The sequence below is a fragment of the Mauremys reevesii genome, linkage group 1 (assembly GCF_016161935.1).
Source record: "Mauremys reevesii isolate NIE-2019 linkage group 1, ASM1616193v1, whole genome shotgun sequence".
Classification (NCBI taxonomy): domain Eukaryota; kingdom Metazoa; phylum Chordata; order Testudines; family Geoemydidae; genus Mauremys; species Mauremys reevesii.
The window spans coordinates 310,489,139-310,503,886 of NC_052623.1; the positions used below are offsets into that span (position 1 = coordinate 310,489,139).

The 14,748-nt window shown below is 39.8% G+C and overlaps 1 protein-coding gene across 2 annotated transcripts in view; it reads right to left on the reverse strand.

The window, feature by feature from the left end:
- Positions 1-14,748, reverse strand: part of DOCK4 (dedicator of cytokinesis 4) — a 394,664-nt gene that overhangs the window by 72,863 nt on the left and 307,053 nt on the right. For both annotated transcript variants that reach the window (XM_039507024.1, XM_039507017.1), the window contains exons 27-29: positions 12,906-13,000; positions 1,905-1,980; positions 47-147 (exon numbers count right to left, since the gene is read on the reverse strand). In XM_039507024.1, the coding sequence (XP_039362958.1) occupies positions 47-147; positions 1,905-1,980; positions 12,906-13,000 (272 nt within the window). The remainder of the gene's footprint in view (positions 1-46; positions 148-1,904; positions 1,981-12,905; positions 13,001-14,748) is intronic.

A 14,748-nucleotide genomic window follows, 5' to 3' on the forward strand; every position in this document is an offset into this window, starting at 1 on the left:
AATTGTTTGATCTGCAGTAATTTTATGGAACCTGACTGGTACTTACTTTTCCAACACCTTTTTCTTCTTGGAAGGTGTGAACATCTCCAGTTGCAGACATAATTGGTTTATAAAAATGACAGCAAGGTAAAAGTAGGAATCCCAGATCTACAATAAACACAAGGTATTTGGTTATTTTCCATTTCTCAGCACTAACATTTTATGTCCATTCTAGGTGCAAATTTTCAGTTGTGCCACTTGTCTTATTCTTCATCAGTAGAGCTGGTTACAATATTTTTGATTAAATGTTTTTTCAACCAAATATTCTGCTTTGTTAATGCTGAAATGTTTTGTAGAGACATCCTAATTTTGATGATATTTTTGGAGGGAAGGTTTCTGGGGTCCATGGTGGACTCTCACAGAGACAATGAGAACGGAATTAAAAACCTGGCGATTTTGATCTGAAAACAGAAATTTTGACACAATTCTGTTTTGCAAAAACTTTCAAAAGAATTTGTTTTCTCTAAGTGGAATGAAAACAAATATAGAAAAAGCTGTTGTTCTCTGGGCAGCTCTACTTGTTACTGATACAACTAGCAAGCATCAATGATTACAGTGTCTCAGCAAGGCAAAGATTAAGTAAAGCATACTGCCCCATAACTGACTTCCGTGCACATTCACTGGGAGGATCAGCTGCTGAAACTTCTGTTTTTTCAAACTTTTGTACTGGTGACCCCTTTCACATAGCAAGCGCTGAGTGCGACACCCCCCCCCCCAATTAAAAACACTTTTTAATATATTTAACACCATTATAAATGCTGGAGGCAAAGGAGGGTTTGGGGTGGAGGCTGACAGCTTGCCACCCCCCACATAATAACCTCGTGACCCCCTAAGGGGTCCTGACCCTCAGTTTGAGACCCCCTGCTCTAGGCCAGATTATGGCTGCTCCAATGTAGCTATGCAGGAGAGGAAAATAGGTGCAGGAAACAGTAATAACTGCTAAATAAGCCTGGGGAATAGCCAGTTAGCAGTTAATGATGTGGGCTTTAGCTCCTGCACATTGGCAGAGCTACACAAGGGAGCACTGGCTACATAGTTTCACAGTATCTAGTACTTCAGGCCAACATTCTCCCAATGACTCCTGAGGTGTAGCATGGACCTAGATTTTCAGAGATGCTGAGCATCCACAACTGTACTTGAAATCACTGGCAGCATTGGGTGCTCAGCACCCCTGAAAATCAGCCCCTGTGCCTTATAACATGGCACAGCTAGAATAATGTCTCCAAGCACCACTGCTTGGGCTGTATGCTCACTTTCCCTCTCCGCTATGAGTAAACCTCTTTGGAGCCATCACTGAGCCTTTTGTTTTTAATCCCCTAAATAACACTCTGGCCATGGGTTATTTCAGATATCACAGCTCACTGAACACAGGCTAATATCTTTAACAATATCCAACATGACATGTCATAGCATTATAATTTTAACAGTACATGCCATGTTAATTGGTCTTGAGAGAATTTTAAAAAAAATCTAAAGCCATAGTTTTGGCAAATATGCCAGGGAATAAGTAATAAAGTTCATTTTGTTTTCTGAGTTAATGTTGAAATACGAGAACAGAAAATATTTTCTTAATCACGAAACCTTGATCCAATACACATGACACAGGTGCACTTAACACTTCAAACCAGAAGGCAAACAAAAAGCATCCCAAATACAAAACACACAACCTAATAATTTTTAAACCAATCTCATGAGTTTTGATCAGCTGAGACTGGTAGCACCACAGGAATCTAACAGCTCAGAAATTAGAGGTACATTTAATCCGAAGAGTAACAACCCAAAATCAAAAGAGCAACAGATTGACAAGCTTTTGCACTACTTATGTCATTGAACATATATTTTGGGGGAGTGCACTCTTACAGTACCTTATAATCAAAGTTTTCATTTAGGAAGTTCTTACGAAGGGCATCCGAAAGATACAGGACTGTTGTAATAATAACACTGGTAACAGAAAAAGAAGTATTACCTTTCATTAACTGGAAAAATGTAACTGATTCTTTAAGTACTAGGTCATTTTTCATAAAATAAAGCCAGGTACCATGTGTAAACTACAGTAATTACTATATTCTAAGCATATATGAATAATTGGATACCAATATGATCTGTTGCCAGAAAATACATACGTCAAGAAACAAATTGATGACAATATGTATGGTGTAGCTGTACGAACAGTGCTTGTAAAAACAGCTGTGGAAAGATAAAATTAACAGGAAAAATACATACCACATTATTGTGCAACCCAAACCACATAGGTATCTTATAATCTCTATTTGGTCCTATCAGTGATCATGTATGCAATGAGAACAACTTGTTCTAAACATTCTTTTTAGTGTGTGCATGAAAGAATATTTAATATTGCACTATTTGCAAACATTATTTACAGACAGAACAGACATAGCAGAGACAGTAGTAGTGTAAACCACTGCAATGCAAATCTGCATCAACAATACCTGAAGGAACTACATCTATGGCTCTCTGTTTGGACTGCCAACAAGAGGGCAGTGATACTGTGATAATGATATTTTACCATATTGATAGTTACCTTGAGGATATTAATCTATCCCAGCTGGATTGAGATAGGCAAACTCCTTTCACATTATTTATCATTAGTACTCAGATGGTGGTAACTTTTGGTCACTACAGTGCTAACCTGGCTTGAATGAATAGGCAACAGAGACAAAAGTGCAGGTTTTGAACTCTATGAAGATGGAACATATTCATGGACCACCCGAATACATCCTGTCTGAATGAATCAAGATTCAGCTGACACCTGCTGTGCCTCTGTCACAATGCATCTCACTACACTGGGCTGCAGTATTTTGTTCTCATTTGTAATCAAACAACAGTTTGTGAACTAACTGCAAAAGACATGAAAAATTGAAACTGAAGTAGAGCAAATACACAGTGTATGTAAAAGGCCCTTAAATGGGGTATCTGAATAAACAGTGACACAGTTCTAAAAAAATAAATACTTAGTATTTGGGATCCAGCATTTTTCATCTTAAAAAATATATTGGATAGTTAATCCTCCAGCGCCTATTGGAGGTAGATAAATATTAGTGTCCATTTTTTAGAGATAGGGAATCTGAAGCACAGAACTTCAGTGACCTGCCCAAGATCATAGGAGGAGTCAGTGTAAAAGCCAGGACTCCTGAATTCCTCGATACCATTAGACTATCCTTTATAGGAACCCAGAGGACAAAGAGACTCAGCAGGCCCTTTCCTGCAATCTCCATGTGGGCTATTGGCATTCATGACTCTTCTTGGCTGGTGGCCTCGTACAATGTGGTAATGCAATGGGTTGTTTTAAAATGCTGTATCTGCCAAACCAACCTCTTAATGTTAGAATTTGACAAAGCAAAGTGACACACACTTAGATGCTCATAGATTTCCACCCAAAATACTTGCTCAGCCTCTCTGTAATTATCAATTTTTCTTCATGCCCTTATTGGTGGATTTAAGGTCTCAGAATAAGACATTTTTCTCTAAGTATAACTCAGAACTTCACTGGTTACAGAATTTGAGTTTCAGTTCCTAATTTGCAGACTGGTCCTGCAATAATGCCAATCTCTTTTTTTTCAAATCTGTGAAGTGGCTGAACATCTGGAATTAATAAAATCATAGATCTCTTTTGGAACGCTATCTTTGGTTCTCAAATTTCACTAGTTTTAGTTTTATGACACAATTTCTAATCACCATATTTATTTATTTTCTCAATAACTGTACTGCATCCTGGCTTCTTATTTGTCCAAATATTGTTTGTCGTTCATCTTTGTAGCCCATTCAAATTCCCCTCCCAGCCTGTGATCTTAAAATAAAAGAATAAAATTTGAATATAAATTCCTGTGGACAAATGGCAAGATATTCATCTTACAATAAAAAATGCCTTAATTCCTTAGTATCACCAGCCATTGATATATTCAGAACTGCCAATTATTTTACAAGAAAAGACTCCAAATCTCATCCATTGAGTTGTTCCAGACACATATCAAGAACTCAAAACTTCAATTTTACATTATTCTGATGACACTCACAAGTACCCACTTGCATCCACTTTGCACTAGTATCCACTATAAAGCAATGCTTTCAAGTACAGCTTCTGATTCTCAGCTGGTGCGCTGTTATTTCAAAATGAAACGCAAGTACAGAAATCCTCAACAGAGAAAAACTTCCTTCACACAGAAAAAAATTACATTCTCGCAGACCTATGTATATATATTTATACACATACATGCTACAAAATTAGAACTGTGGGCAAGTATTTCATATATTTAATTGTGTAAGCCACATTGTTATATTACAAAACATACTTGTATGAAGAATTTATTGTACATCTCTCAGATTACAGCACCATATGTGAGCTAGCAGGATGATCCTACGTGGTCATAATGAAGAAACTAACACTAAATTTGACGTGTTCCTTTCTTGCGTATCATCATGGCATTCTGGAATGTGCTGTCCAGATCAATAATGGGTTGTTTCAACACTTGCCATGCACTATTAAGTGCCTTACAATGCTTTTGCTGCTGTAGCTTCCAGCTTGCCTTTTGTGCTGTTTACTCATCTTTACTCTTCCGTTTCTTCTATTTTCATGGCCCAAAATAATAAAACAAAAATGTAATATAACTGTAACCTTTCTTTGATTGTTCCCAGCCTATTCACTTGAGAATCACTTAAAACTGTTTTACGAGTGCTTGAAGTGTAAAGCTCAGTTAAAATAGCCAGCTGTGGGTAAATCCTGCCAATTACCCCAGTGTCATACTTTGGGGTGCAATCCAGACCAGTGAGTGGTTGTGTCCCCGCTTAACCTTAAGTGCCTCACAATGATTTGCTACTGTTGCTTTCTGCCTGGGACACTCTCGGTCAGCAACAAGCATGCGGATCACACCCGGAGTGTCTGTGTGCTATGCAGCCAGCCCTGGATCAGCAACTCTGACCCCAAGAGTCTGTCCACAGTCCCACTCTGGCTTCCACCAGCCTTGGTTACAACCAGCAAGGTGACTAACAAACTCCCAGTCCCAAATTTCCCGAAACCATGTTCCCTGAAATGTCCAGCTCCCTCTGAGACCATTCAGAAAAATAATAAGGTTAATTTACTCCTCTAAACACACAAAATGTACAGCTTACCACTTTAATTGAAATTACCTAACACTTTAATTCAAGAACAGTATTGTTGGTTTAAATTAAAAGTAAAACAAGTTTATTAATAAAATAGGATTTTAAATGAGATCAATTAAAAAATGCTTTATAATGACTAAACACTTAACCTAGCAAGATATAGACTTTCTTGAAGATGTTTTTTTTCCACCCAGTCTTCCAGAAAAATGGATGATCCCCACCCTCTCAGTCAGAATCTCGCCTGGAAGCTAGTTCTTTTGTCTTCTTAAATGGAAGCGATAACTTAGAGTTCTCTGCCCCTTTCTTATATAATCCAGGGAACCTTTGAAATGGATTCTTCAAGCTGTGAGGAAGGCGACATGGAGTCTGATAGTGAAGGAAGCTTTATACTGTTCTTTTCCCCCACTGGTGTTTTCCAAAATGTAAATTGTTCTGTTTCTTTCAATTTCCTCTCCCTGCTGTCTTGATCTTCCTATTTATGTGTATATGTAAATTGAGGCAAACCCACATTCCTTTGTTTACGACAGACCTATTTAACACCTTTATCTAGGCAAGGTCTAGCTCTGGTCTTGAACATGTTCTAGTAATATCATTCTGGGGGAATTCATAACTTTACGTATAATGTTGCTACATACATTTCACCATGATATTGTTGACCAGTGAATTAGTTTTTGAATTATATCTACATGGCATATTCTGTACAAAGATTATCACAATTGTGTCTAATATGTGACTACCCAGGTGCTTTGGGTCATGTGTATATTCTGCTTTCATTGACGAAAAGAAGGTTTTCTAAAAGACATTACAGTCCTGGTCATATTAAGTTCAGAGGAAACCAAGAGAATCTTCTAAAAGTTGATGTTATGGTTGTCAAATGATATATCTGGGATCTTAATATACACAAAAAACAGAATATACCAAAGCTTATTTCACAGAGCACCTGCTTAACTATAAATATGAACTTCCATTGCCTTTTTTCGTAAGTGAAGACAAACTAAAAAATAGCCCATTGGGTTTTAAGAGACAGATGCCCTAGCATTTCTAATATTTAGAAAACTGCTGAAAGAAACCACATTGGTTAATACCATATAGACAAATGAGACTTCGGCAAATTAAGTGATCTTTTAAATGAAAGCGACTTGTGCATCAGGAGTGGAAAGATTAATGCACCATTATATCATACTATACCTGAATATTATTTAAATATCAAATCTCTGCTTAATGTGTAACAGAAACCTCACTTTATTGTCAAGAAATATTAAAGGTAATAACTGGAGATATACCAATCTCCTAGGACTGGAAGGGACCTTGAAAGGTCATTGAGTCCAGCCCCCTGCCTTCAGTAGCAGGATCAATTTTTGCCCCAGATCCCTAAGTGGCCCCCTCAAGGATTGAACTCACAACCCTGGGTTTAGCAGGCCAATGCTCAAACCACTGAGCTATCTCTCCCCCCCTTCATTATTGTCCTTCATTGCTAATGAAATATGACAGTTCTGGAATTCAGGCAAGTCTGTTAAATGCCCTGGAAAGATGCCAACCAGCAGAATCATCCAGACAAGGGAAATTATTCTAACCTAAGGATTATTTAATTAAATGAATAATACTGTGTTATTTCCAGTTTTTGACAGCCGTATAGTATGGCATTCATGTCGCAGAATTTTGGATTCCTCTGTGGAAGTAGACCATAGAATATCAGGGTTGGAAGGGACTTCAGGAGGTCATTTAGTCCAACCCTCTGCTCAAAGCAGGACCAATTCCTAACTAAATCATCCCAGCCAGGACTTAGTCAAGATAACTGATTTAGGAGTCCTTCAACCACATGGTCTTCCGCTGCAGTTTATGATTAGAAGCATTGCTAAAATGGCACTTAGTTTCAGTTAACTTAGGTAGTAAGCAGATGTTATACTGAACAGAAACATGAAGATAATATTTTCCATTATGAAGAATAAAATACACTTGTAATAGCAACATTCTTGCCAATAATGCTTAGGAGCTTAAGTAATTACCCATTTTTGTTGCATATATAATAATGGAGTCTTGATTTGTCCATTACAGATTAATGTCTGAGCAGTTATATAAATTATACAGAACAAGACAGTATCGAATGAGGGCTTTTATTTTATTCCATTGTTTAGTCATTACAAGTGACAGACATAAGAGACAAGATCTTTTCCATGTCCCTATTTCTGTCACACAACATTTGAAAAATATCTATTTCTCCTATTTTTATACCATTTCTCTCTTTTTGTTTGCAACTGTCTCAGTTCCTTAAATTTTGGAAGAGTTCACTCATATTTTGTGCCACCTATTCTCAAAGTGAAAATATGTCAGCAATTCTGGTGGTGCACATTTGGCAATTTTGCAAAGCTACTCAGTGATAGTCAGTCAGTGATGGAAATTCAAGCACTCAGAATTGTAGCAGCTGCCATACAATGGATGCTTGATCATAAATCATTCATCTTTGGCTCCTTAAGTACAGAACACTCCTCCCTAAGCCTCTCTGTTTTTGATTTATAGCAGACAGCATCCAACTAAGGATGACCTTATGTGAAAATACACATCAGATGCCACATCATTACTGACAAGATAGTGAAAAAAGAAAAAATTCACAGGAGCCAGGGCAGCAAAATAAAAATATATCCCAATATGGATCCTTCAGCATCAGAAGACCCAAGAAGCTTTTAATTAATAGAAGTTCTGCATGTGTAAAGAGGAAAAAAATAAGTGAAAGACAGATATTTGTAATGTGCTATAGCTTCTCTATGTTTACACCTCTCCCCTGGTCTCAGACAGTGTGGTTGAACACCTCTTCCTGAAAATACTAGATACAATTCAGACTTGACTCTGGGGACAGGAGGGTGAGAGGATAGGACTCCCACCTGTCCCCAGTGCTTCTGGTGATCTGACTGCTGTTGATGGAGTCTAGGCTACATCTTTCCTGGAAGCTGTTGCTTTTACCTCGTCCTTTACCTTCCCCCCTCCCACCACAAGCATACATAGCTGAGGGAGGGCCTATCTAGCCCTAGTGCTGCAGCTGCTCCAACCATAATTTCTGTCTGATTGAACTAGGAAGAGCCCCTTCCTCAAGTGATCCTAAGTCCCAACTGCTCATCTCTAGGAAGTTGATAGTCTGGAGATTTTCTGACCTTGACCACATTCCTTATGCATTGTGCTGTCCTGGATATATTCCCTAACCTGATGGATTGCTATCCATTGTTAGAATTTGGGGTCCAGTTGTGGCTGATTCTCCCATCACTTGGGCTTCTGATCACCACAAACTGAGGGACTGAATCACTCTGGAGGGTAACTTCACTCTCCTTCGCTTCTGTTTGGAATGGTTTCAGGTCCTTTACGGGTATGTCTGCACTGCAACAGAGAAGTGGGTCTGCAGCACACTTAGACATACCCAATCAAGATACTTGCTAAAAAGGGCTAGCTCATGCCATTGTGGCTGAGTATAATCCCACCTAGAACCTTGAGTACATTCTCCAGCAGTTAGCCAGTACTACTGCCCATGCTACCACAGCTGCACTGCTAATTTTAGTGACATGACTTGATCAAAGGTAACTCAGGTGTGCCCATAAGTGCTGCAATTACACTTCCCAAATGTAAACATGCCCTAAGAGAAAACTCTGAAGTTCTCACCCCCATGGAATAATGAGACCAGAAGATCTACAAGCTAAAGATGGATAAAATGACACTCAGAGTCACAGTAAGTGTCTGGAGTGAGAGATGAGTGAATCTTGTTGAACCCTTCCTGGAGAAGGGAAACAGAATCTTTGTACTCTAGAACCATGTTGTTTCAGGGCTTGTTGCTTAAGGTCTTTCCCTCTGTTTCCAAGTCTCCCTAAAGTCTGTCTGAAGGAGGACTTAAAAAAGATCGCAAATTCTATTTAGTTTTTGGAGAGGTAATATCTATCTTTGGAGTTAGCCAGAGAAAGAGAATGAGCAGGTTGTCTCGTGATGGCGGCCACCAACTTCCTCTCTATTGCTTCAAACATGTCTGGGGAAAGAGCCTCTTGTGACTCAGGCACCCCTTGGTGCCAACTCGCACAGGGCATGCACAGGGTTTTACATGTACCCCCTAAGTCGGATATCTGAATGTTAGGTGGCATGTAACCAGCAAGAGCTAGTAGCCCACTGGTCATCATAACTATTGTAGAACGTACGTACATATAATATGTAAGGAATTATCTATCTATACTAAAATTATGTTTTTAAGGTCTTGGAGTTAAGGCAGATCACTAGGAGGTAACATGTTTCAGACATGTTTCTTTCAGGCAGGAGGTAATGGACACCTATCTCCCTGTCCAGGCCGTTGTGTATTGTATGCCGCACAATGTATCCTATTTGCACATTAGCCAGAGCCTATATAAAAGATTGCAAAATCTACAAGAGAGAAAATCTATAGGAATAAACAATATTCATATACAGGACACTCCTGTGCTGTAAAGACAAAGGACTGGACTGTTATATCTTGGGGGGGCAAAGAAACACACAGCATCCTTCACCTGGGAGGCAAACTGACAGTGTACATGCCTCATGAAAGGGGGATCACAGCCAACCTGGCTGCAAAGTGGTACAAAGATTTTTGGTGAGCGTTACTTTATATGACATGAGAGCATCCAGTTAACTAAGCCTAGGATCCCAAATGAATGTTATGATTTCATTTCATATGTAACCATTTAATTCCAATACTTCTACTTGGTACTATGCCAGTCTCTTTGCTTTGTTAAGTAAATTTATACTCGATTTCACGCTGAACCTATCAAAGTGCTGTGTGTTGAGGGAAGTGGTATCGGAGGTGGAATTAGTAAGCTGGGGTATTTCTTTGGAAACAGCAGATCTCTGAATTCTGCAAATGTCCAGTGGACCAGAGGCTGGATGCTCCAGGGAGACACTCAGAGGGCTTGTGAGTGGGAGTGTGCCAATTGCTAATTTGTAGTGTGACAGTGTGGGCTGTAGTCTACAGTGGAGTGGTTAGGTTGCCCATGGCAAGTGGAGTTGGGGATCTGACCCATGGCAGACTTCCTCACGCTAAGGGCAGGTGGTAGTGAGGAACCTCACAACCCTGGATTCCCCTGGGAAGCACCACAACCTCTCTCCTACTTCTCCAGTTTTGGGTTATCAGAATCCAAAACAAAGCGTTTCCCTTCTTCAGGGGAGGAACCACAGTTTTTGGAAGAAAAATTAGGCTCTGGAGTACTTTTGAGCTTTATTCTGGTGGATTGTGGGGGCGGGGGGAGGTGGGTTGTTTTTTTGGCCTTTTGGTTTACTTTTGCCTCTGGTGGAGATGGCTGTCATTAATGGAGACCCAGCCTCTTTTCTTGTCTGATGTTCCCTTTTGTGTCTTAGCCACTTGGTACCACTCCCCATCCAATACAAGTACAAGGGAATATCCCTTAGAGAACCCAGATTTTCCTTCTGGAAAGAAGGGAGTCAGAAAAGATGCCAGATTTTTCAACAACTATGCTCTTAAGAACCTGGGCTAGCATCTTGTAGTTCTTCCCATTATAGGTGAATTGGAATAATGAGTTCAAGAAGAGTCCTAGGTCAGTGAGAACAGCTGAGGTGAATTGGAATAATGAGTTCAAGAAGAGTCCTAGGTCAGTGAGAACAGCTGGGTTTGCTGAGCCACAGGAGCTAAAGAGTATTGCCCCACAACTCCACAAGCATCTCTGTAGTGATCTCATCTGCTGTGTGTTAGAGCCTCAGAATGTCACCCAACCCCTCAGTCCCTTCCCCTGACTCAGGAAGGTGCTCTGGTTGTGGCTCAGCAATTGTGGCTCAGCTACTCTTCTGTGGCTCCGTGCAGGAAGAGAAGTTCTTAGCTTTGGGCTTTTCCTGGGGCCCTGCTCCACATGACTAATAAATGGAGAGGAGTTTCATAAATGGAGCAGGTGGTTCCAATTAGGTTAAAAAGACCCAGATGTGTTGGTTTCCTAAGGCAGAGCAGAGAGTAGGGGCTCAATGCTGCCCTCAAAAGCAGGTATAAAAAGATAGGATTGCAATGGATAGGGTTGGAATGATGAATTTCCACTTTGATTATCCTGTCAGAGGCACAATGATGTAAACGGCCTGGCCAACATCCCCCACCCCCCAGTTTTGCAGACAAGCCAGAGCTGCCTCTGGTATTTACAGTAAGAGAGGTGCAGGCCAATATTATCAGAATGGTGGCGAGGCCAAGATCCAGAAACCCCTTTCTACAGGAATATTTTTCTGTTCACAAATCGCCATATAATATAGCATCAAAGTGAATTTTTATCTCCCTTAATCTCTCTCATGGAATCAATTCCCAGCATAAGCTATTATCATTACTCCAGTATCTATCTTGTTTGGTGATGGAGCTGGGCGCATGGTTCCCACCTAGGCAGTCATCAATGGCATGATGTGAATTCAGTAACAGCAGTGCTTGATGCTAACTAGGATAATGGTGGGGCCAATAACCTCCCCGCAGAGCTCAAAGACTTCACCTTTAGCTGATCTGATCACCGTCAATCTGGGGAATGAATGTCAAGGTCACTCCTAAATCTCAGTCTTCTACATGTCAGCTGTTGCCAAGCCATCTGACAACCCAGCTGTTTCTGAAATATGTAACACTTTCTTATACTACGTTCTCATTTTGAAGGTTCTTGTGTTTTTCTCTTTCACGTTTCTCGATTTATTTCCTCAGCATGATTACTCAGCCATATGTTCTCCCTCTCGGCCTCATCTTTCATAAACCTCACGAAGAAATAAATGATCACATCCATTCCTCGATTATTAGCATTTCTCACTGAAATTTAAACTCAGCAAGATGAGGAGAATTAAATCAGGTGAGAAAAATAAGTGAGGGAAAATGTTTGCCTCCTAAATCACAGGAAAGCTTGACAAATGCTCACACACAGACACACAGTCATGGGACACCAAGTATTGCTGAATTGAGCCATAATAGGCAGGGACTGTTATAATGAGTTTGTACAGCATCATTGGAGCCTGCAGGCACTGCCACAATACAAATAAGTAACAATAACTGTAATGATAATGGTTTAATTCCTGTCAAGTGTCACCCTTGGGATTATAAACAAAACGTTTAGCTGTTTAGTGATCTTGGTGAAATTAGTTTGGTGGTTTCAGTCCAGCTGCCAGTGATCAGTACTCACATCGGAAAAACTGGCATGTTGTTGGCAGTCTCTTAGGTGCAAGAAATGAATAAGCAAAGAGGTGGCTTCATTACAGTCATTGAGGCACATTGGCAGGGCAGTGGATGGAAGCCTGCACTACAACTGCTGCACCTCTACCGGTTTTGTGAATAGAGAAGATGAATTTGGGCACTTTTCACAAGCCCTATTTTTTTAAAAATGTTCTTGCAACAGTTTGATTTCCTTTTGGGAACAAGCAGATCTGAATCATTACCAACTTATTATTTTAATAAACAGTTATTTAGATGAAGTTCTGTAATAATTTGCCATTTGCAACTTGGAAAAGAGAGATGGTAATTATTAACAACTGCCTTTCTGTAAACATATTGAAGTGGGCTCCAGGTTATAAAGAGTTGATTAAAATTAATTCTCAACAGTATAAAGGATACCAGTTAGGTCATGTGACAATTAACTGAAAGGATCAGGAGAATTATAAAAATATTTTGTGTCCATCGAATATTGTAAATGGAAAGATTTAAAGGAAATTTTGCATATTTATTATACATAGTTCACAAGTATATTCACTCCTCTCAAATATTAATTATACTGTATTTAAAAATGTCTTACTTGTTAGCAACCAAACGCATCACAGTCCAGTCTTTTGGAAACATCTCAGGTCGTATGAGTATTCGAAACACAGTAAAAATTTGCAGCAGGAAATCCTAGGGAAGGAAGACAGGAAACCTCACTATCTTTTTGTTTAAAATAAAGGAAAAAAGAACTCCAAAAATATTTTCATAACCACAATAAAAGCAATTACAGAAAAGAGCAGAACCACAAACACTGTGACACTTGTTTCCAGGAGTACTTTTTTTCCCACACTTTTTTATTTGCTTCCCAAGGAAACATCAATAAATTGTTTACTCACTTTTCCTAAAAATAGGGAAAATGATTTAATGTGTTATTTGAGTGACAATGACATACAGAAGGGAGAAATCTCAAAGATACTCCAAGTTTCCCACACATACATTTCCACAGAGGTGCTCCCATGAGCACTTTGCAAGCCAGAGCAACATTTCCTGAGTATTACAGAGATCTTAATGCCTCCGTGATCATGTCCATTTTTCATCACTCCTAAAATGTGTAAGCGAATCTCCACTGTATGCAACAGGAGGTCAGAAACAGAGGGGACACACTTATAGGACTGGGCAACAGGGATGACTAGGCCAGAGACTTTTAACCCCAGCTGTCTTGCTTTAGGCAGGTCAATTATCCTCTCTGCCTCATTCTTCTCATTTGCAAAAATAGCTAATGTTTGTAAACTGCTTTGAGGATACAAAGCACCACTTCTGACCTGAGTAATCTCAAATAATTTAAATCAGTGAGATGAGTGAAATTAAACAGCCAAAGTAGTAGTCTTTCAAATCTTTATAAATAAAAAATTCCTGGATAAGGCATTACTTCCAATAGCCCATTATTATTTTGTTTAACATTGTCTGTATTTTTCTAGTAACCAAAGTGAGCATCACATCATGAAAAATGTGATGCGAAGGGTATTATTAGCTGAACAGAATCAATGCAGCACATGACCTTGAAACAACAATATTTGATTCTGCCTATCTCAACTGTATTGAATTAGCTCCCTATATAGATTTGATGCAAATACAAGCTGAGGATATCCAATAGTTCTGAATGCCCAGATGTATCCTTCAAACCCAATATTTACTGAATTGTAGGTGATGGACATTGCCTGATGCTGAGATGGTTCCTGAAAGGGGAGTACAGCACCTAAGGATGACTTTCAAGATGCCAGCGCCCAACAAGCTGGAAGCAGATTACACTGACCAGACTTTTTTCCCCACAGCAGCATGCTGAAAAAATCCCTGTGTTTATGGTATGAAGGGCATCATTTGTCATGGATGCCAGACTAGCTGCATTGCTGCCCTGTCTTGGGGTCTCTCTGAATGCACCCCTCAAAGAGGTCAGGCCTTGGGCCTTTAGCTCTCTGAATTTATCCACTCCCAGAGCAGGACACTGGTTAGAGCCTCTTGATACCAATCATATCTAATTCAGCAAGCCCAACTGGGGATGGGTCCTGCCAGGGTTCCTCTTTGGGATTCCGTGATAGCATATGTTTGCAGTGAGACAGAAATGGCTTCTTCAGAACAAAACCTGATTTATTTTGCCCAAAAGACACACAACGCTTAGGGAACTATATTCACAACGACAGAGACCTGCATGCATATTCTCCTCCCTAAGCTTAGCCTCTCTGCATAGAGAGAGAGAGAGAGATCAAAGTGGTCTGGCTTATTCCTCGTCTCTGAATTGGGAGAAACAGCCTGCACTGCTTGCAGCCTTTTCCCTCTGTCTGTATCTCAGCTCTTGTCTACACTACGAGTTTAGGTTGAATTTAGCAGTGTTAGGTCAATTTAACCCTGCACCCGTCCACACGACCGAGTCTGTTGTGTTG